At 64.8% G+C, this 22616-nt stretch overlaps 1 protein-coding gene across 3 annotated transcripts; it reads right to left on the bottom strand.

The window, feature by feature from the left end:
* Window positions 1-1800: 1800 nt before the first annotated feature.
* On the bottom strand, window positions 1801-22530 carry CROCC (ciliary rootlet coiled-coil, rootletin). Of its 3 annotated transcripts, XM_054850065.1 has the most exons (36): window positions 22513-22530; window positions 21645-21798; window positions 20093-20250; window positions 19062-19247; window positions 18878-18961; window positions 18684-18775; window positions 18430-18595; window positions 17928-18034; window positions 17610-17816; window positions 17401-17497; window positions 16826-16921; window positions 16559-16705; window positions 16274-16473; window positions 15520-15681; window positions 14946-15090; window positions 13459-13827; window positions 12769-12962; window positions 12555-12682; window positions 11727-11878; window positions 11345-11446; window positions 11133-11267; window positions 10461-10592; window positions 10091-10329; window positions 9174-9333; window positions 8914-9081; window positions 7600-7936; window positions 6764-6891; window positions 6568-6688; window positions 5753-5910; window positions 5461-5664; window positions 5179-5373; window positions 4934-5083; window positions 3941-4099; window positions 3466-3597; window positions 2724-2882; window positions 1807-2602 (listed from the first exon to the last, which is right to left on the bottom strand). In XM_054850065.1, the coding sequence occupies exons 3-36, from the start codon at window positions 20225-20227 to the stop codon at window positions 2552-2554; spliced, it is 5397 nt and encodes a 1798-aa protein (XP_054706040.1). In that variant the 5' UTR covers window positions 20228-20250; window positions 21645-21798; window positions 22513-22530; the 3' UTR covers window positions 1807-2551. The 3 variants fall into 3 exon arrangements, with proteins under 3 accessions (XP_054706039.1, XP_054706040.1, XP_054706041.1); XM_054850064.1 differs by lacking the exon at window positions 22513-22530 and having other exon boundaries at window positions 1801-2602; window positions 21645-21890; XM_054850066.1 differs by lacking the exons at window positions 21645-21798; window positions 22513-22530 and adding an exon at window positions 21441-21533.
* Window positions 22531-22616: the final 86 nt, after the last annotated feature.

Raw genomic sequence — 22616 nt, 5'->3', positions numbered from 1 at the left:
CTCATATACTGTGAGGCTCTCGTATATACTGTGCAGCTCGTATATACTGTGCGGCTCTCGTATATACTGTGAGGCTCTCGTATATACTGTGCAGCTCCTATACAGCGTGCAGTTCTCATATACGGTATACGGCTCATAAATGGTGTGCAGGTCTCATATATAGTCTGTAGCTCATGTACAGCATGCAGGTCTCGTATACATTGTGCAGCTCTTGTAAACAGTCTGTGGCTCTCGTATACATTGTGCAGCTCATATACAGCGAGTAGCTCTCGTATACAGCGTGCAGCTCCTATGTAGTGTGTAGCTCTCGTATATAGTGTGTGTCATACAGCATGCAGCGCATATAGCGTGCAGCTCGTATACAGTATCGCATATGCAGCGTGCAGCTCTCGTCTATAGTGTGCAGCTCTCCTATACAGTGTGCCGCTCACTTTTATAGCGTGCCGTTCTTATAGCATATAGCTCACACATAGCATGCAGCTCATATAGCGTGTAGCTCATATAGGATACAGTTCTCTTATGGAGCGTGTAGCTCATCTAGGTTGTAGTTCTCATATACTGTGCAGCTCTCCTCTACAGCATATAGCTCACTTATATACTGCGCAGCTCTCCTCTACAGCATATAGCTCACTTATATACTGCGCAGCTCTCCTCTACAGCACATAGCTCACTTATATACTGCGCAGCTCTACAGCGTATACAGCATATAGCTCACTTATATACTGCGCAGCTCTGCAGCATATACAGCATATAGCTCACTTATATACTGCGCAGCTCTACAGCGTATACAGCATATAGCTCACTTATATACTGCGCAGCTCTACAGCATATACAGCATATAGCTCACTTATATACTGCGCAGCTCCCTTAGCACGTACAGCTCTCATATAGCATATAGCTGTCAGTGTGTAGTTCTCATATAGCATGCAGTCCTCTCGTATAGTGTGCAACCCGTATAGTGTGCAACCCATACAGTGTGCAACCCGTATAGTGTGCAACCCATATAGAGTGCAACCCATATAGCGTGCAACCTGTATAGTGTGCAACCCATATAGAGTGCAACCCATATAGCGTGCAACCCATATAGCGTGCAACCTGTATAGTGTGCAACCCATATAGAGTGCAACCCATATAGCGTGCAACCCGTATAGCGTGCAACCCATATAGTGTGCAACCCATATAGTGTGCAACCCGTATAGTGTGCAACCCATACAGTGTGCAACCCGTATAGTGTGCAACCCGTATAGCGTGCAACCCGTACAGTGTGCAACCCGTATAGCGTGCAACCCGTATAGCGTGCAACCCGTACAGCGTGCAACCCGTATAGTGTGTAACCCGTATAGCGTGCAACCCGTATAGCGTGCAACCCGTATAGCGTGCAGTCAGTATCTAGGTCCCTTACATAGCGTATAGTTCTCATACACTGTGTAGTTCTCTTACATAGCGTGCAGCTGTCTCTGTATTGTGCATACGGCTACACGGCGCGCAGCTCTATATTATGCATAGGTGTATCTAGCGAGCTCTATACGTGTATCCCTTCACGTAGGGCGCAGCTCTCACACCGTACAGTTCTCTTACGGCCTGCAGCTCTCCAGCGTGCAGCTCTCATACAGGCTGCACTTCTCGTGCATCCCGCGCCGCTCTACGGCGTGTCCCCTATAGCGCGTAGCTTCCCGCGGGCGGCTCTTAGATTTTCCAGTTCTCTTATAGAAAATAGTCCAGGGGTGTTCGGCCTTGAGTTTTATTATTATTGCTATTAATGCTATTATTGCTATTAATGCCATTATTGCTATTATTGCCATTATTGCCATTATTGCCATTAAGGGACCCGAATCAATCCTGGTGTCCCAACAAATACCCATTTGGGCACCCCCAAAATGCCACCCCCCCCCCCAAAAAAAAAACCACCAAACCCTCGTGGGCTGCAAATTTGGGTTTATCCACATTTAATAGTGCCAGGATTAAGGGGGGGGTCCCCGCTCCAAGCCACCACCTCCAGGCAGGTGGGTTTTGGCTTGGCTCACACCCCCCCCCCCATCCCTCCCAACCTCGGGCTGCCCGTAGGATCTGTAAAAACCTCAAACTCCAAAAATAGCGATAGAAAATATCCCGCTATTTGCTAAAAAAAAAAAAAAATAATCCCCAAACCACCAAATGGGGGGGGGGGTTGTTAGAAAAAGGGGGAAATTAGGATACGCCGAGGGTCAGGACTTGCGAGGGCTGGAGGAGCAGCGTGTATTGGGGGGAGGGATAAATCGGGGGTCTTGGCCGGTGCCGAGACGGAGCCGTCCTGGGGCTAAAAAAATGAGGAGGATTTCCAAACTTTTTGTTAAAAACTGCAATAGAAAAAAAGGGAAAACCCACCCATCGGGCCCCAACTTGGATCAAAAATCCACGAGCGGCGGCGTCTCGGCGGTAAAGTGCAGCTTTTTTCTTGAGAAAAGGGAACGACGAGCCGAAAATCGGTGGGTTTTCCGGGAGCACGGGGACGGCTCCCCCCTCACCCGTGCGATGAGTTGTGCCGGTCTCTGCGGGCGTTGCCGGGGGGGCCCTAAATGCTGGTGGGGGGCCAGCGGAGCTCCTGCCCCTTCAGCAGCGCGATCTGCAACGAGGGGGGGGGGGGGGCAGAGGGAGCGGGGACCCCTGTGTCACCCCCCAGGGGGTGGGGGTGGGGGGGTGGGGGTGCCCCCATGCCCCATCCCGGGGTGTCGTCCCCCCCCCACCTGCTCCTCCAGGCCGCGGACGCGGTGACGGTGGACGCGCTCGCGGGTCTCCAGCGTCCGCTGGGCTTGGAGCTGGGCGACGCGCAGGCGATCCAACTCCCGCTGCAGCTCCGGCGCGGGGCTGGGTGCAGACGGGTGCTCCAGCGCCGACACCTGCGCCTGGGGGGGGGGTCGTCACCCCGACATTGGGCCCCAAGTGGGGAGGAGCCCCAAAATAGAGCCCGGCACCCTCCCTGTGGAAGCACCGGCAGCCCTACAAACTGGGATGAGCCCAGCACCGTCCCAGTACGAGCACCAGCATCTTCCCGAACTGGGATGGATGAGGCCCAAACAGAGCCCAGCACCATCCTGGTGTAAGTGCTGGCATCTCCCCAAGGTGCAAAGCACCCCAAAAGGAGCCCAGCACCATCCTGGTGTAAGTGCCAGCATCCCCCCAGCAACTGCACACTGGGCCAAGCCCAGAAACGAGCCCAGCACCATCCCAGTACCAGCACCAGCATCTTCCCAAACTGGGATGAGCCCTACAAGGAGCCCAGCACCATCCCAGTACCAGCACCAGCATCTTCCCAAACTGGGATGAGCCCTAAAAACCAGCCCAGCACCATCCCAGTGCAAACCACCAGCATCCCTCCAAGCTGTGATGAATCCCCAGCAGAGCCCAGCACCATCCTGCTGCAATAACGGGTGCATCGAGCAGGCGGGCAGCACCCAAGGGTGCACCCACCCCCTGCACCCACCCCACCTGCAGCAGCAGGATGCGTTGTTGCGCCTCCGCCAGCTCCCGCTCGGCTGTGCCCAGCGACCGATCCAGCCGGCCCTTCTCCGCCGAGAGCCGCAGCGAGTCCTCCTGCGTCTGCAGCTTCTCCCGCTCCACCTTCGTATTAAATATAAAATAGAGCAGAGAAAGAAAATAATACATGGTTTGCATAAAAAATATATGCCTGTATAAAAAAATAGGTCTATTTTAAGTGCATACAGACTCTATGCAGAGCGGAGCAGCGCGCAACGTATATATCTAAAGTATATTTTATGCTTGGAAAATAATAATTCACAATCACTAAGCTGGTTCTAGGGCTTTATATTTAATTTGCACCCAGTTCTGAGCCAGGAGGGCTGCAAGTCCTGGCTGCGCTGGCACCACGGATGCGTTTTAGTGTCCCCCACGGGCGTGATGCTCTAGCCCCAGGAGCACCCAAGGGTGCCACCCGCGGTCTCACCTTGTCCAGGGTTTTCTTCAGGGCGCCCTTGTCCTTCTCGAGGCGCAGGGCGACGCGTTCGGCCTCCCGCTTCTCACCCTGCGTGCGGGTCAGGGCGTGCTGCAGGCTGCCCACCCGCTCCTGCAGCCCCCTGCGCTCCTCCTGCCGCTGCCGCAGCGCCTGCGCCGGGTGGGTGTCGGTCACGGCCCCCCTGCCCCCCCCCGCCCCGGGCATGGGGCTGCAGGGGGCGTCCAGAGGGTGCTGGGGCTATAGGGGGGTCCGCAGGGTGCTGGATGAGGGGGCAAAGGTGTGCAGGGTGCTGCGTGGGGGCAATAGGGTGCTGGGGGGGGCAAGAGGGTGCAGAGGGGATGCACGGGGGCAATAGGGTGCTGGGGGGGCAAGAGGGTGCAGAGGGGATGCACGGGGGCAATAGGGTGCTGGGGGGGGCAAGAGGGTGCTGCAGGGTAGGGGAAGAGGGTGCAAGGGGGCTGTATGGGGGCAATAGGGTACGGGGGGGTGCAAGAGGGTGCAGAGCTGCGTGGGGACGATAGGGTGCTGGGGGGGGCAAGAGGGTGCTGGGGGGCTGCATAGGGGCAATAGGGTGCTGGGGGGGCAAAAGGGTGCAGGGGGGTTGTATGGGGGTAATAGGGTGCTGGGGGGGGCAAGAGGGTGCTGGGGGGTAGGGGAAGAGGGTGCAGGGGGGCTGTATGGGTGCAATAGGGTACGGGGGGGTGCAAGAGGGTGCAGAGAGCTGCGTGGGGGCAATAGGGAGCTGCAGGGGTGGGTGAAAGGGTGCAGGGGGCTGCATGGGGGAAATAGGGTGCTGGGGGGGGCAATAGGGTGCAGGGGGGTTGCACAGGGGCAATAGGGTGCTGCTGGGGGGGGGCAATAGGGTGCTGCGTGGGAGCAAAAGATGCTGCACGGGGCAAGCAAAGGTACACCTGGGAGCAAAGGAACGTGGGGACCCCCGCCGCCCCCCTCTCGCCGGCGTGGGGTGCACCCACCCGCCCTCACCTCCTGCTGCTGCCAGACCTGCGCCTCCAGCTCCTCCTTGGTGCGCTGCAGGACCCCCTGCTCCTCCCGCAGCCCCCGCAGCTGCTCCCGCAGCGCTCCCTTCTCCTCCCGCGCCTCCGCCAGCGCCCGCCGTGCCACCTCCAGCCCCTCCTGGGATGGGGACACACGTACCCGCGGACGCCCGCGGTGACCCCCAAAACAAAGGCTGACCTGGCGTCACCCCACCCTTGGGTGCTCGCTCCCACCTGCAGCGCCCGGCGGTCCAGCTCGCCAGCGGCCAGGGCGCTTTGGAGCTGCAGCAGCCGCTCGTGGACCACGGTGCCATCGGCCGACGCGGTCACGCTCGACGCATCGTCCTTCGAGCCGCTCTCCGCCAACGCCGCGCTCAACCGCTCCATCGCCAGCTGCAAAGCGCCGGCGCGCTGCTCGCTGTCCGCTAGCTAAAGCCCAAAACGATAGCGAAATTCGACGTAATCGTGGCAAACCAACCCACGCGAGGGGGAGTTAGAGGAGTTTGTGCCGTTCACCTGTTTCTGGAGCAGCTCGGCGCGGTCTTGCATCGCCCGCGCCTCCGCTTGCCGCTCGCCCAGGGCCAGCCGTGCCCGTTGCAACTCGCCCTCCAGCACCCGCTGCTGCAGCTCCAGGCGCGTGCTCCGGCTCTCTGCTGCTTCCAGTCGCCTCTTGGCATCCTCCAGCTCGGCCTCGCCGGTTCGCACCGCGCTCATCCTCTCCTGCGAGGTACCACGGAGCAACCGGGGATGGGAATCGGGGCAGGATCCGGCCCCCCCCTCCCCGCCCAAGCCCCACGGCGATGCCCACCTGGACGGCTCGGCGCTCGCCCTCGGCAGCGTGCAGGCTCCGTTCCAGCGCCGTCACCTTCTCCCGCAGCGCCCGTCGCTCCCGCTCGCTCCGTCGCAGCGTCTCCTCCTGCAGCAGCAGCGTAGCCTGGGTGCTGCTCAGCTCCCCGCCGCCACGACCTGCCGGAGCCACCCCAGCGTCACCGGGGCTAACGGGGTGGGGATAACTGGGGATACTGGGGTTTATGGGGGCTTTATGGGTTTTACTGGGATTTCTGGGGTCAGCACAGGGGGTTTACCGGTTTTACTGGGGATGCGTGGAGGCTTTCACCAGTTCTACAGGGGATGCATGAAGGTTTGTACCAGTTTCACTGGGTTTACAGGGGATCCACGGGTTTTTTCACCAGTTTCACTGGGGATTATGAGGTGTGCACAGGGTGGCTACCAGTTTTACTGGGATTTATAGGGGATCCATAGGGGGGGTTACCAGTTTTACTGGGATTTATAGGGGATCCATAGGGGGGGTTACCAGTTTTACTGGGATTTATGGGCAACGCATGGGGGCTTTTACCAGTTTTACTGGGGTTTACTGGGCACGCAGGGGGGTTTATTGGGGTTCCTGGGGTTCGCACGGGAGGTTTTACCAGTTTTACCAGGATTTTGGGGCCGCGCATGCGGGAAATCCCACCGAGCATCCTGCAGCATCGTCACCCCCGCTGTGCCTCAGTTTCCCCAAAAGCTCCCGCTCACTGGCGAGGCTCCAGCACGGGACAAATCACCCTGAACCCCACGATTTTGGGGGAAGATACCCTCAAAAAAACCCATCGACGCCATCACCTTCCTCACGCTCAGCCACCAGCTTCTGGAGCTGCTGCGCCCGGGCACCGGCGTTGTCCCGCTCCTCCTCCGCCTCCGCCAGCCGCCGGCCCAGGCTGCCCACCTGCACCCGCAGCTCCTCCTGGGGCGAGAAAACGGGGTGAGAAAGGGGCTTTTTGGGGACGATGGGGAAGGGAGGGGAAAGGGGGGGCCGTACCCGCTCCCGCTGCGCGTCCTGCAGCTCACGCAGGAAATCCCGCAGGGCTGCCCGCACCGCCTCGGGCTCGGCGGCCGTATCGGGGTCCGGGGATGAGCCGGGGCTCCCCGATCCCCCCAGTCCCTCACCTGTGCGGGGAGAAGCAGGGTGGCACGGGGACAACGGGGCGCAGCGCCCAAGGGAGGACCGCAAGCCGCAGTGGGATGCACCCGTGGGATATGGGGGACCCCCAGGGATGTAAAAGATGGAGAGATGGGGTATGGGGGACCCCCAGGGATGGAGCAAAGGGATATGGGGGACCCCAGGGATGGAATAATGGGGTGATGGGACCCCCAGGGATGGAGCAAAGGGATATGGGGGACCCCAGGGATGCAGGGGACACAGCAACAGGGTGATGGGGTGCAAGGGATGAAGCACAGGGTGGTGGAGATACAGGGAATGGGGTATGGGGGAACCCCAGGGATGGGGCAGTGGGGTATGGGGACCCCCAAGGAAGTAAAAGATGAGATTATGGGGTGTTGGGGGAACCCCAGGGATGCAGGGACACAGCAACAGGGTGATGGGGTGCAAGGGACGAAGGACAGGGTGGTGGAGGTACAGGGAACGGGGTATAGGGGACCCCAGGGGTGCAGGGGCTGGAGGAATGAGGTGTGGGGGACCCCAGGGGCGCAGGGGACAGAGCAATGAGGTGCTGGGGGTGCAGGGGCTGGAGCAACAGGACACGGGGGACCCCAGGGCGCAGGGAACGGAGCACCTCAGCAGGATGCACCGCAGCGGGACGCACCCCCTTCCCCTACGCAAGGCGAGGGGCACTGGGGGTCCCCGGGGACTCTCACCCTTGCCCGGGGAGCCGGCCCGTGCCCGGCCGATGCCCATGGTACGGCGTAGGGCGGACTGGATGCCTCCCAGGCGGGTTTCGGCAGCCCGGCGCAGCGCCTCGCCACGGGCCAGCTCGGCTTCCAGCCCCTGCGCCCGACCCTCGGCCGCGCTCAGGCGCAGGCTCAGCTCGGCCGCTTCGCCCCGCGCCGCTTCCACCTTCAGCTGCAGGTTGCGGGCATCGGCCAGCAGCTTCTTCTCGTTGCCGCGAGCCTCCTCCAAGCTGCGGGCCAGGTCCTTCTCCCGCTGCCGGAATTCGCCTTCCACCTCCAACAGCCGCCGCTGCAAGTCCTGGAGCTGGGGGGGGGGTGGAAAGGGGGTGATGGGGAGGGTTGGGGTGCAGGGTGCAGAGAGACGGGGTGGTGGGGATGCAGGGGATGGAGCAATGGGGTGATGGGGGACCCCAGGGATGGAGCAATGGGGTGATGGGACCCCAGGGATGGAGTAATGGGGTGATGGGGACCCCCAGGAATGGAGTAATGGGGTGATGGGGGACCCCAGGGATGGAGTAATGGGGTGATGGAGACCCCCAGGAATGGAGTAATGGGGTGATGGGGGACCCCAGGGATGGAGCAATGGGGTGATGGGACCCCAGGGATGGAGTAATGGGGTGATGGGGACCCCCAGGAATGGAGTAATGGGGTGATGGGGGACCCCAGGGATGGAGTAATGGGGTGATGGAGACCCCCAGGAATGGAGTAATGGGGTGATGGGGGACCCCAGGGATGGAGTAATGGGGTGATGGGACCCCCAGGGATGGAGCAAAGGGATATGGGGGACCCCAGGGATGCAGGGGACACAGCAACAGGGTGATGGGGTGCAAGGGATGAAGCACAGGGTGGTGGAGATACAGGGAATGGGGTATGGGGGAACCCCAGGGATGGGGCAGTGGGGTATGGGGACCCCCAGGGATGCAGGGAACAGAGGGGTGGGGTGATGGGGACACCCAGGGACCCCAGGCTCAGAGCAAGGGAACGACGGGGGTGCAAGGGATGGAGCAGTCGGGGATGTGAAGGACCCCCAGGGATGCAGGGGGTCACAGGGGCACCCAGGGACATGGCATCAAGCGTCGGAGCAGCAGGGACACGCAGGGACGCAGGATACTGGTTATGGGGCGATGGGGGTGCTTGGGGACAACGGGGGGAGGGGACAACAGGCACCGAGGTATGGGGCGAGGGGACAGGGACACCCGGATACGCAGGGCACGGGGTGCTGGGGACGCTGCGGGGTGCACCGGGCAGTGGGGCGCTGGGGACCCCGGGGGACCCCCCCACCTGCTTCCTGGCGGCCTCCGTGCCGGCCTCGCTCTCCACCACCTTCTGCCTGAGGCCGAAGGCTTCGCGGCGGCTCTCCTCCTCCCGCTGCTCCTCCAGCGTGACGCGCGCCTGCAGCTCGCCCACCTCCTTGCTCCTCTTGCTGTTCTCGCTGTCCAGGTCCTTCACCTGCCCGAGAAGGAGACGGGGGCGGCTTGGCGGCACCCCGAATGGGATGGGGCGGGGTGGACTGTCCCCACCATCCTCCTCCTCCTCCTCACCTGCCGGCGCAGCTCCTGCAGCTCGCGGCGGGCGTCGAGGCGGGCGCGTTCCAGCTCCCGCAGGTTTGCCCGCAGCTCCATCACCTCTCGGTCCGCCGCCGCCCGCCCGTCCTCCACCAGCGCCAGCCGCTGCTCCTTCTCCTCGCTGGCGCGCTTCAGGCTGCGGGAGGGGGGGGACAGGGCTGGCATCCCCCACCCAGGGGCATCGCCCTGGCCCCGAGCGTCTCCTCGTCCCCGCCATCGCCCAGAGCATCGCCCTGGCCCGAGCATCCCACCCCGAGCCATCCCCATCCCCGGCACCTCCCCGTCCCTGAGCACCCTCCCACCTCGGGCACCCCCTCCCCGGCATCGCCCCATCAGGGCAGCCCCCCCCCCCCGAGCACTGTCACCCCAAACACCTCCTCTGCCCCCCAGCACCCCCCGAGGCACTGCCCCATCCCAAGCACCTCAGGCATCCCCCGTCCCAGGCACCCTGCTCTGGTGCATCCCCCCATCCCCAAACTTCCATCCCCGTGTCCTGAGCATCACCCCAACCCCGAGCGTCACCCCGACCCCGAGCATCACCCCGACCCCGAGCATCACCCTCCCAGGTGTCCCACCACCCCCCATGTCTCCTAACTTGAGCATCCTCTTGTCCCTGACCCCAGCCATCACCCCAGACACCCCCTGACCCCAGCCATCACCCTGAGCACCCCCTGACCCCAACCATCACCCGAGGCACCCCTCTGAACCCGAGCATCACCCCAAGCACCCCCCTGACCCCGAGCACCCCCCTGACCGCAGCCATCACCCCGAGCACCCCCCTGACCCCGAGCACCCCCCTCCCAGGTGCTCCATCACCCCAGGCGAGCCCCACCTCGAGCACCCCCTTATCCCCAGCGCCCCGTTCGGCGTATCCCCCGGATCCCGACCCTCACCTGATGCGCTCGCCCTCGGCACGCCGCAGCGCTGCCCGCAGCTCCTCGTTGGAACGCCGCAGGGCCTCCTTCTCCCTGGCCTCGTCTCCCAGGGCCCGACGTGCCTCCTGCGCCTGCCGCCGCTGCGCTTCCCGGCCCTCCCGGCTCTCCCGGGCCTCCCGTTGCGCTTCCAGCAGCTCCCGCCGTCCCGCCGCCCGCGCCTCCGCCACCACGCGCAGCTGCGCCCGCGCCTCCTCCGCCTGCAACCGGGGCGGCTTTGAGTTTAGTTAATTGGGGGGTCACGGGGGGGGATGTTTTGGTGGTTGGGGGGTGGGAAGGGGTCCGGGGAATATGGCGGGGGGGTGGTGGTGGGGGGACGGGACACGTTCACCTCCCGCAGGGCACCGTCCCGCTGCTTGGCCGCTGCCGTCGCTTGCTCACGCAGAGCCTTCGCCTCCCGCTCGTGGGCCGCTGCCGTCTCGTCCGCCTGCGCCCGGAGGTTGCGCAGCTCCGCGGCCAGGGTCTGCGGGACACGGGGGGGTGGGGGGTGGGGGTGGCACGCAGCCATGAGCACCCCCCTCACCCCCCCCCCCCCAGAGGTACAGGGGGTCCCGGGGGGTGGGGGTGGCAGTGGGGACGGCGCAGGGGTGGGGATGAGGGTGCTGGGGTGCCACTCCCGGGCGTCCCCGTCACCAGGGGGTCGCGATGCGGAGATGGGGGGCGGCAGGAAGGGGGGGGCATTGAGGGGCGCTGCAAGGGGGGGAGGTGGGGGGGGCACGCGGGGGTGAGCCTCAGGCATCGCGGGTGGCAATTTGGGGGTGCCTAGGCAGTGGGGTGCTTGCAGTGATGGGGCGGGGGGAACCCTCAGGTGTGGGGGTTTGCAATGGGGGGGTGCCCAGGAATAGGGGTTTGCAATGGGGGGGGCATTGGGGGGACGCACACAGGGGACACCCAGGCATGGGGGGGATCAACGAGAGGGGGCACCCCAGCATGGGGGCTTGCAGTGGGGGACATGTGGGGCTCTGTGCCATTCTGGGGGGGTCCCAGCACCCCCCCCCCCCACCTGCTCCTTCTCTTGATGGCCGGTGACCTCTCGCCGCTGCTGCTCGAGCTCGGCGGTGGCCTCGGCCAGGCTCCGCTGCAGCCCCCCCAGCGTCTCCGCCAGCGCCGCCCTCTCCTCCTCCTGCAGCGCCAGCGCCTGGGGGGGGGGACATGGCTCAGCCCGGGGGGGGGACACCGGAGCTGGGACCAGGGGGGGACATCGGGGCCACCCACCTGCTGCTTCTCGCTCTCACGCTGCCGCCGCGTCGCCGCCAGCTCGGCCACCAGCTCCTCCTGCTCCCGCGCCAGCCGGCCCCGCTCGGCCTCCAGTTCCTCCTGCTCCCCAAAAATCAGCATCGCATCCCAAAAATCAACATCACACCCCAGAAACCAACATTGCATCCCAAAACTCAGCCCTGCATCCCAAAAACCAGCACTGCACCCCAGAAATCAGCATCGCAACCCAAAAATCAGCATCGCACCTGAAAAATCAGCATCGCACCCCAAAAACCAACATCACACCCCAAAAATCAACATCACACCCCAAAAATCACCATTGCATCCCAACAGTCAGCCCTGCACCCCAGAAACCAGCATCCTCCCCCCCGGTGCCCACCTTCTCGCGCTGCAGGCGGTCGAGCTCGTCCCGGTGCGCGTCGCGGGCGCTCTGCAGGGCCACCGTCACCGCCGCCGTCTCGGCCGCCGCCACCGCCTGCCGCCGTGCCTCCTGCTCCCGCTCCCGCTCCAGCCGCGTGGCGCCCAGCTCCGCTGCGGGGACACCAACCCCCCCCACACCCCCCCGCCCCGGTCAGCGGGGACCCCCCGGCAGCGGGGGGGGGTTTAAGTGACAGGAGCAGGGACAGGGGATGGGACACGGTGGCGGAGGGTTTGTTATGACCCTGTTGTGGGTGGGTGAGGATGAGGATGAAGATTTGGATGAGGATGAAGAAGAGAATGAAGAGGAATAGTGATGGGTGGGGATGAAGATGGGGATGAGGATGAAGACGGGGATGGATGGGGATGAGGATGAAGACGGGGATGAGGATGAAGATGGGGATGGATGGTGATGAGGATGAAGATGGGGATGAGGATGAAGATGGGGATGAAGATGGGGATGAGGATAGATGGGGGTGATGATGAAGACAGGGATGGACAAGGATGAAGAAGAGAATGAAGATGAGGATGAAGAGGAATAGTGATGGATGAGGATGAAGATGGGGATGGACAAGGATGAAGAAGAGAACGAAGATGAGGATGAAGAGGAATAGTGATGGATGAGGATGAAGATGGGGCTGGACAAGGATGAAGAAGAGAACGAAGATGAGGATGAAGAGGCCTAGCGATGGATGGGGATGATGATGAGGATGGCTGGGGATAAGGATGAAGATGAGGATGGATGGGGATGCAGACGGAGCGGGGTGATGTGCCGGGACCCCTCACTCACCCTCCAGCGCCTCCTTGGCCTGGAGCAGGGTCCGGCCTTCGGCCTCCAGCTGCTGGTTGCGGGCGTTGAGGCGGGTGAGCTGCTGCTGCAGCTGGAACACGCTGCTCTCCAGTCCCTCCTTCTCCGTCCTGCCCAAACACCGCCGGGACGCTGCCGAAACCCGGGCTGGGGCGGAGGCGGCTGGGAGACGCCCTTGCACCCCCCCAGCACCCACCTGAGCCCAGCCGCCTCCTGGGCCCGATCCTGGCCGTGGCGCTGGGCGGCGGCGAGCTGGACGGCCAGGCTGGCCCCCTCCTTGGCCAGCCCCTCGCGGGCCCGGCTGAGCCGCAGCAGCTCCCCCCGCAGCCGCTCCTGCTCCCCCCGCGCCGCCGCCAGCGCCTCGCCCGCCGCGCTCTGCTCCTGCACCGCCTGCCAGGGCGGCATCCCCCACCCAGTCACCCCAGCATCCTCCCAGTCACCCCAGCATCCTCCCAGTTACCCCCTGCATCCTCCCAGTCACCCTGTGCACCCTCACCACACCTCCCAGTTGCCTTTTGCACCCTCCCAGTTGCCATCTGCATGCTCCCCATCCCTCCTAGTTGTCCCATGCCCCCTCCCAGTTACTCCATGCACCCTCCCAGTTACCCCCTGCCCCCTCCCCACCCCTCCCAGCTGCCCCGTGCCCCCTCCCAGTTGCCCCGTGCCCCCTCCCCACCCCCCCAGTTGCCCCCTGCCCCCTCCCCAGCCCTCCCAGTTACCCCATGCACCCTCCCAGTTACCCCGTGCCCCCTCCCCACCCCTCCCAGTTACCCTGTGCACCCTCCCAGTTGCCCCCTGCCCCCTCCCAGTTGCCTCCTGCCCCCTCCCCAGCCCTCCCAGTTACCCCCTGCCCCCTCCCCAGCCCTCCCAGCCCCCCAGCACCCACCTGCCCCAGGTGCTGGCGCAGACGCAGGTGCTGACCCCGCAGCGCCCGCAGCTCGGCCCGCAGCCCCCGGCAGCCCTCCTCGGCCGCCCTGCGTGCCCGCTCCAGCCCCTGCCGCTCGGCCGCCCCGGCCCATCGCCCCCGCTCCAGCCGCCCCCGCAGCAGCGCCAGCTCCCGTCCCAGCTCCCGCGTCCGGATCCGGCCCTTCTCCCGCTCCTCTTCCAGCCGGGCCAAGGTCCGGCTCAGCTCCGTCTTCTCCCGCGCCAGCCCGCCCGCCAGCTCGCTCGTCTTGGCCAGGGCGTCCCGCAACCGGGCCTCCTCCGCCTGCGCTGCCCGCTGCGCCGCCGCCAGCTCCCCGCAGCTCCCCTGCGCCTGCGGGGTGCCCCGGGGGCCGCCAGAGTCGGCCTGATGCTGCGGGGTGCTGGGGGCACCCACTGCATGGGGGGCACGTGGCGTATAGGGGGGCACCCGCTGCATGGGGGGCACCCGCTGCATGGGGGCACCCACTGCATGGGGGGCACGTGGCGTATAGGGGGCACCCGCTGCATGGGGGGCACATGGTGTGTAAGGGGGCACCCACTGCATGGGGGGCACGTGGCGTATAGGGGGGCACCCGCTGCATGGGGGGCACATGGTGTGTAAGGGGGCACCCACTGCATGGGGGGCACGTGGCGTATAGGGGGGCACCCGCTGCATGGGGGGCACATGGTGTGTAAGGGGGCACCCGCTGCATGGGGGCACCCGCTGCATGGGGGGCACCTGGCGTATAGGGGGGCACCCGCTGCATGGGGGGCACATGGTGTGTAAGGGGGCACCCGCTGCATGGGGGCACCTGGCGTATAGGGGGGTACCCGGTGCGTAGGGGCATGTGGCGTGTAGGGGGGGACCTGCAGCATGGGGGCACCCACTGCATGGGGGGCACCCGGCATGCAGGGGGGCACCCGGCGTGTAGGGGCACCCAGCACATGGGGGGGGCACCCATTGCAGGGGTTGCACCTGGTGCATATGGGAGGGTAAAGCTGCTGCATGAGGGGTGCACCCGCTGCACGGGGGGGGCGGAATCCTGCTGCATGGGATCGCACCCACTGCACGGGATCGCACCCGCTGCACGGGAGGGGGTGCACCCACTGCATGGGGTGGGAAGCCTGCTGCATGGGATCGCACCCGCTGCATGGAGGTTGCACCCACTGCATAGGATTGCACCCGCAGGACGGGAGGGGTTGCACCCGCAGCAGAGGGGGCTAAGCCTGATGCACAGGAGGGGTGCACCCACTGCTTGGGGTTCACCCGCTGCACAGGGGTGCACCCACTGTGGGGGGCATTAAGCCTGACACACGGGGGGGGGTTGCACCTGCTGCACATGGGGCTCGGGGGCTGCACCCGCTGCGTGGGGGGTGCACCCGCTGCACCGCAGTTCCACGCTACGGGGGGGGGGGTGTGCACCCACTGCAGGGGGTCACCGGGAGGGGGGGAGGAATCGGGGGACCCACCTTGCCCAGCGCCTCGGCCAGCGCCTCCCGCTCGCCCCGCGCCACCTCGGCCTCCAGCACCACCCGGCTCAGCGCCTCCCGCGCCTCCAGCAGCTCCCGCTGCGCCCCCGCACGCTGCGCCTCCAGCTCCTCCACCTGCTGCTGGCTGCCGGCACCCACGGGGGGCACCCGTGGGAACGGGGGGTTGCAGCACCCACTCGGGGCAGGGGTTGCAGCACCCGCTATTCTGCAGCACCCGTTTGGGGGGGGAGGGGTACCCAACCCGCTTGGGGGGTGGCAGCACCCACTGAAGTTTTGCATCCCACCCATTGCAGGGGTGGCAGCACCCACCTTGGGGGGGGCTTCAGGGGACTCACTTTGGGGGGGGTTTAGGGGACCCACTGAGATTTTGCAGCACCCATGGGGGGGGAGGGGGGGGATGCAGCACCCAGTTTGGGGAGGGGAGCAAGGCGGCAGCACCCAGATATGAGGACAGGTTGCAGGGGACCCACTGTGATTTTGCAGCACCCGCTTTGGGAGGGAGATGCTGCAGCACCCGCTATCATCTCGCAGCACCCACCCGTGTCCCCCCCACCTGCGCTCCAGCTGCTGGCGGGCGGCCTCGGCGGCACGGGCGGCCTCGTCCCGGGCGTCCTCCAGCCCCTCGCCCCGGCGCTGCAGCTGCGCCCGCTCCTGCTGCAGGGCACCCGCCCGCTGCTGCTCCCCCGCCAGCGCCTCCTCCGCCTGCAGCCGCTCCCTGCCGGGCAGACGGACGGACGGACGCGGGTGGGTGGACGGACGGACGGGGTGATGCTCACGGGTGGGTGAACCGGGATGTGCGTGGACGGACGGACGGACAGGGGTGAGCGCGTAGGGGCGGGTGGGTGGGCGGACAGAGGGACGGGGCGAGGCAGGGAGGGACAGACGGACAGGACGGCTGGGGTACGGTGTGCAGGGCTGTGCGCACGGACGGACAGACGGACAGGCCAAACCGCCCGGGGGTGGATGCGGAGAGAGGGAAGGGTGTGCAGGGACGGGTGGACGGACAGGCCGGGGGGCCGGGGGGCCAGACAGATGGGCCAGGACGCACAGAGACAGACGGACACGCTGGGTGGCACGGGGAAAGATAAAAAGGGATGGACAGACGGACAGACCGGCCAGGGTGCAGGGGGGTGGATGTGCAAGGACACGCGGGGATGGACAGAGGGACGCCCAAGGAGACGCGGGGATGGACAGAGGGACACCCAGGGACACGCAGGGATGGACAGAGGGACACCCAGGGACACAAGCACAGGGACAGCCATGCAGGGACGGACGCAGCTCAGGACGGACGGACAGACGGCGGGTACCTGCGCAGGACCTCGGCCTCGGCACGCAGGCGGGCGACCTCGCGCAGGGCCTCATCCTGCGCCCGCCGGCAGCCCCCGGCCTCGGCGCTGAGCTCCTCCAGCCGCCGTTCCAGGGTCTCCAGCCGCTTCTCGCTGTCCCCCAGCTCCCGCCGCAGGTTCCCGGCCACCTCCCGGCTGGCCTCCGCCTGGCCCCGGGCATCCTGGGAGGGGGGACACAACGGGGCTCAGCCTTCATCATCACCATCATCATCATCGTCATCATCCCGCGTCCCCCCCGGCGCTGACCTGCAGCTGGAGGTGGCGGCGGCGCAGAGCGGCGTGCACGGCGGCGGCGGCGGCGCTGGGCGAGAGGCTGCGGCGAGGGGACGCGGGGGGACACGGGGGGGACTCCGGGGGTGGCGGCGGGTGCTCGGGGTCATCTGCCAGCACCGCCTGCGAGGGGACGGGGAGAGCCCCCCGCGTCACCAAGGGGAAACCGAGGCAGGGAGGGGGAAACCGAGGCAGGGAGGGGGAAAACGAGGCAGGGAGGGGAGGAGCGGGCAGCCCCAGGACCTGGGTGACATCCTGCAGCGTCTGACGGAGCAGCTCCACCTCCGAGCGCAAGGCCTCCACCTCCACCGGCGACGGCTCCTGGGCGCGCGAGGCCTCCTGCAAAGCCCGTCGGCGTGGCGTCAGGCACGGCCGGCGGGCATCGCACCCCAGCACGCGTCCTGCATCGCGCCCCGGCGCGCGTCATACATCGCACCCCAGCATGCGTTGCACCCCGGCGCGCGTCACACCCTGACGTGCGTTGTGCATCGCACCCTGGTGCGCGTCGCAGCTCAGCGTGCGTCGTGCACTGCGTGCGTCGTGCGGCACGCTCCGGCACGCGTCACGGCTCGGGGTGCACTGCGCCCCAGGTTTGGGGGCACCAGCGTGCATCCTGCCTTGGCACGCATCCTGCCCTGGTACACGCGTCGTACACCAACGTATACCGCGGCTTGGCACGCATCCTGCCCCGGTGTGCATCGTGCACCGCGCCCCGGCGTGCGTCACGGCTTAGCGTGCGCCCCACCCCAGCGCGCGCCCTCGCGCCCCCAGACTCAGCGCGCGGCCCACCCCAAAAACCGACCGTGCCCTGCGCTCACCAGGTTTTGCAGCTGCAGGGTCAGCGCCTGCACCGCCCGCTCCTTCTCCCCGTCCTCAGCCCGCAGGCGCTCCAGGGCCGCCGCCAGCTCCGCCAGCCTGCGGCGAGACACCGGGCAGCAGCCGAGCTCCCCCCCACCAAACACCCCCAAAAAATTAAAAAAAAAAAAAAAAAACCACCCAAAAAAACCCCAAACCCCAACGCCAGTACCTGGCGCCGAGGGCGGCTTTCTCCAGGTCGGCGTCCCGCGCCCGCGCCGCCAGCTGTTCCTCCAGCTGTGCCAGCCGCATCGCCTGCTTCTCCCGCGCGGCGCCGGCCTGGGTCTCGGCCAGCCGCAGGTTGGCGGCCAGGTGAAGGCAGGCGGCGTGGGCAGCCCTGCCTGCGCGCGACGCCTCGTGGCTCAGCTCCGATAAATCCCTGCGTCGGGAGACACAGGATTGGACCCGGCCAGCCCTAGGGATGCAGTGGTCCTCGGGGACTTCCAGGGACACCCCACACCCCCCCCCCATCCCCAGGGATCCCCCTGACCTCTCGGTGGCGGCTTTGACCTCCCCGAAGTGGCGCCTGAAGGCCACCGCCTGTCTCCAGAGGGTGAGGAGCCGGCTGTGCTCGTTGCTGAAGTAGGTGTTGAAGGACTGGCCGCGGGACGGAGCGCCGTCGGTCCAGGCAGGGTGCCCGCCGGGTGCCAGACCGCGGCAGCGAGGGTCCCTCCGCACGCAGCCACCTCCGCCTTGCAGCCCCCCAGCCCTCCGGGCAGCATCCGCCCCCCACACACACCCCCCCGTTCCTTTTGGTCCCCAAATCTCTGTGCGACACCCCCCCCGTGTCCGCACCCATCGCCCCACGGCCCTCCACATCCCCCGCACCCCCAAATTCTTCTCTGCGTAACGTCTGCCACGGCCCTGCATCCCTCCCGGTGCTCCTGCATCCCTCCCCCTCCCATCCCTCTCCCCGTCACCTCCCCCAATCCCGCTCCCTGCCGCATCCCGGGGCCCCCCCACATCCCCAGGGTCACCCCCCCCCCCCAAACCTCCTCCTCGCGCCTCCACTCCGCCTCCCGCTGCTCCAGCTCGTCCCGTGCCCTCGCCCAGTCGGCCGTCAGCTTGCGGATGTCCTCGCTCAGCGCCGCGTTGGCCACGTTGGCTTGTTCCAGCTGCTCCCGCAGCATCGAGTTCACCTGCACCAGGCTGCTGCTCCTGGGATTTGGGGGGGGCCGGGGGTCAGACACAGGCGGAGCATCACCCTGGGGGGGGTCCCACGGCCCCCCCGGGGATCCCCGCTCACCTCTGCTGCTCCTCTTCCAGCCGGATCAGGGCGTTCTCCAGCTCGTTGCTGCTCTCCTCCTCCGGCTGCGAGCCGCTCGCATCCAGCTGGCTCTGCGGGGACGGCAGCTCGCTCATGGTCACCCCAATTTTGGGAAGGGGGGAGGGGGAAGGGGAGGTTTTGGGGCAGCAGGACCCCCCAAAACCACCCCTCACCGTCAGCCTCTCCTGCTCCAGCTCCGTCGCCTTCTCCAGCAGCTGCTGCTCCACTTCGCCGCATTTCTTCTTGTACTGCAGCACCTGGGCGGGGGGGGGACACCAGAGCGGGTGACGCTGGAGGGAAGAAGGGGATCCCCAAAACATCCCCGTAGCCGTCTCCCTCCCCCCGGGAAGGGTTTACCTTGGCTTGGAGCTTCTGGACCAGCTGGGCTTGGCGCTGCTGGCCCTCCTGGTACGCCTGCAGCTTGCGCTTGTAGGCGGCTTGTTCCTCCTCCAGCAGCCGCCGCAGGTCGATGTTGTGCTGCGCCAGGCTCCGGCTCTCCGCCGACTCCCGCTCGCCCGTCTCCAGCCGCAGGGTTTGCTCCAGCTGGGATGAAGGGATTGGGAGGGAGGGGGTGGGGGGGGGAATGCCGGGACACCCCCAGCTCCATCGGGATGTGAAATCTCCCCCACCCGGCCCCCACCGATTTCACTCGCGACACCCCAGCCCGGATGAGCCCATCGTTTCGGGGTGGTCCTACAGCAAACCCCCGTACGGCCAAAGCTGAGACATGGCCCCCCCCCCCCCCCCAATTCTACATCCCCCACACTTTGCATGCACAGGGTGGGGGTTAATAGGAAATTCTGGGGGTGCTTTTAAAAATAACCCAACTTTGAATGTGGGGGTTCAGCAAAGCCCCGTCCCGGTTTGCACCAGGCTGCTGGATAAAGGGCCCTCGGGCTCGGCAGTGGCGATTCCCCTTGGGGTATTTTCCTGATATTTGGGGTTTTTTACATAAATAACCAACCACAAGCAGAGGGGCTGCCCCCCAAAACCCAGCAGCCCCTCGATTCAGGTCTCCCCATCATGCAGGAGCCACGTTTGGCGTCTGGCCGCTGCCCAAAGCCCTTTTGAATTCCTCCGTTGCCACGGCAAAGGGATGCGAAGGCGAGGGATGCTGGTGGGGGGGTCCCCGCTTCCCAAAAAGCGGCAGGATAAATAAAATAGGGATTGGGGGGGGCGGGGGGGAGACGCTTTGTGCATCCCGCAGGACAAGCCCCGGCAAGCCAGGACAGGTCCGGACACGGCACCGAAATTCCCATCGCTGGGACGTTGCAAGATGCCGCAGCATCTCCCGCTCGGAGCGCGGGGAATGCAAAGGTTATGCTTTGCATCGCTTTGATTTTGGGGTTAAAACGGGCGGGTTTGGGTTAGCCCAGCTGCCGACCTACCCGCTCGCTGATGGCATTGTACTTGATGGCCAACTCATCGCGCTCGGCACGGCTCTGAGCCAACAGGTCCTCGACGCGCGACAGCTCCTGCTGCAGGATGCGGTTCTCCTCCTGGAGGGACAGCAGCGAGGACATGGCCCCCGCGACGACGACGACCGCTGCGGGACGGGGACGGGGCTCAGGCCGGCTCCGGAAAACAGCGGGATCGGGATCCAGCCCCGGGATCGGAATCCGGCCCCAGGCCGGAGCCAAGTTGCCCTTTGCAGCCAAAAGCTGCTTTGTTCCTTCGGCGACGCAGGGGGCTGGGCTGAGCCATCCCCACGCGCTCGGCCGAGGCCACGAAAAAGCATTTATTTTCCTCCGGCTGCAAATGCCGCGTAGCGCAGACCTGCCGAGCGATGCAGTTTGCAACGGCAAAACTGCCGCGGATTTGTCTTTGCGATCGCGAGCGCGCTGCGGGTCAGCAGTTGCAAGCGCAAACCCGCTCCCGATCTTGCGCCCGCCGTCGCGAAACCCGCCGCAGGTTCGCGTTTGCCATTGCGAAACTGCTGCGGATTTATGGCCGCAACCGCAAAACTGCCCCAAAGTCGCGTTTGCGACCGCGAGAGCGCTGCAGGTTTACGGCTGCAATCACAAAACTGCCGCAGGTTTGCAGCTGCGATCGCAAAACCGCTATGGAATTGCTTGCAATTGCGCTGCTGCTCCAGATCCGTAGCTGCAATCTCGAGGCTGCCGCAGATTTGCAGTTACGATCACAAAAGTGCTGCAGATTTACAGCTACAATTACAAGAGCACGGCTCGATTACAGTTGCGATCGCAAAACTGCCACAAATTTGCAGTTACGATCGCAAAACCGCCCCAAAATTTCTGTTTGCCACCGCGGAACCGCCGCAAATTCGCAGCTGCAATTGCAAAACCCCCGCAGACGTACGTCGGCAATTGCAAAACCTCTGCAAACTGGTGTTTGCGACCGCAAGAGCGCTGCAGGTTTACAGCTGCAATCACAAAACTGCTGCAGATTTGCAGTTGCAATCGCAGAACGGCTACGGAATTATTTGCAATTGCGAGGCCGCCGCAGATTTGTATTTGCAACCTCGAAACCGCTGCAGATTCGCAGTCGTGATCCCAAAAGCGCCGCCGAGTTGCAGCTGCAACCGCACGAGCGCTGCTGATTTACAGTTGCAATCACAAAACCGCCGCAAATTTGCAGTTACGAGCGCGAAACCGCCGCAAATTTCTATTTGCCAGCGCGAAACCGCCGCAAATTTACATCTGCCGTCACAAAACCTCCGCAAACTCGCATCTGCGACCACGACAGCGCTGCAGATTCACAGCAGCCGGCGCAAACCCGCTGCAGGTTCCCGTTTGCGATCGCCAACCCTCTGCAGATTGGCGTTTGCGATCGCCAAAGTACCGCTGGCGCTGGCGGAACTCGCCGCAAAAGTGCCATTTGCAATCGCGAACCCACCGCCCCCCCCTTCCCTCCCGCTCTGGCTGCTCCCGCGAGAGCCAACACCAGTTCCCGTTGTTGGGGGGGGGGGGGAACACCCACCTCGACCACGACCTCTGCCGTGGGCTCCGGTTCACTCATGAATTTCCCCACGGGGGTCCGCCGAGCCCTGCGCACCCCCCCCCCGCTGCGGCCTCCTCGTTCCAAATCTCCTTCCCCAGGATTTTTGGGGTTTCGGTTCGGATCTACGTTCTGCCTACGAGCGGAGAGCGGATGCGCGGTCGGGATCAATCCGAAATCCTCGCCTTCCCCTCCCTGCGTGACGGCGGGACCGGGGACCCTCCTCTTCCTGGCCGCCTCGGGGGTCCCCAGGCCTCCGGTGAAGCCGCCAGTTTGCGACGTTTTAGCATCCGCCCCCAAAAATATCACCGAATATTCCACCCCCGCTCCCCGCTGAGCAGGGCTTTGTAATTAAAAATAACCAATGAGGCTCTTAGCAAAAAGGGATAATGAGTAAAATAAAGGAAAATAGAAAAAAATACCAGTGCCTGGCGCTTCCCCGTGCCCAAAATCAGTGGAAAAGTGCTTACTTTGCTGCGCTGTCCCCCCCCTCCCCAGGCAGGATTGGTGCTGGTTCCCACCGGGGAAAGGAGCTCCTTGGAGAGAGTAAGCCAGCCCTTTCATTAAATCCCGGTCCTCGTTAAGCTCATTAAAGCCCAGGGGTTTGCTCTGGCAGGAAAAGCTTTGGGGTGGAGCGTGCCAGGGTTGCTACGGGGCATTAAACCGGCATTAAACCCCCCCCCGGGATGCGGCTCCCCTGTGCCGGAGCCTCCACAACCACCCCGGGGCAGCAAATTTTACCCCCCGGGGTAATTATGGCTTTTCTGCTCTCACCCCGGCAGGGAAAATCACTAATAAATCCCCTGGGGATGCAAAAAATCTCTTCCTCCCCCCCCATTTCTTTCCTTACCCTCCTCTCCCGGAGTCCTTCCCAACCATAAAACCAGTGCTAAGCAACAAGCGTCTGTTGTGCTTCGCCGTCCGACAGTCTCCTCGACACCGGCAAGGAGGGGG

This window comes from Grus americana, chromosome 21 (genome assembly GCF_028858705.1).
Source record: "Grus americana isolate bGruAme1 chromosome 21, bGruAme1.mat, whole genome shotgun sequence".
Lineage (NCBI taxonomy): Eukaryota > Metazoa > Chordata > Aves > Gruiformes > Gruidae > Grus > Grus americana.
The sequence above is the reverse complement of the archived record's forward strand: the minus strand, read 5'-3'. Positions and strand labels throughout refer to the sequence as shown.

Bases quoted from the DNA above. Each gene is read 5' to 3' on its own strand.
- CROCC (XM_054850065.1), bottom strand. From the start codon at position 20,227: ATGTCCTCGCTGCTGTCCCTCCAGGAGGAGAACCGCATCCTGCAGCAG. The intron at 19,248-20,092 runs GTAGGTCGGCAG...CCTTCATCCCAG, and splicing joins ACAATGCCATCAGCGAGCGG to CTGGAGCAAACCCTGCGGCT. The intron at 11,447-11,726 runs GTGGGCACCGGG...TTTGGGGAGCAG, and splicing joins ACCGCCTGCAGCGCGAGAAG to GAGGAACTGGAGGCCGAGCG.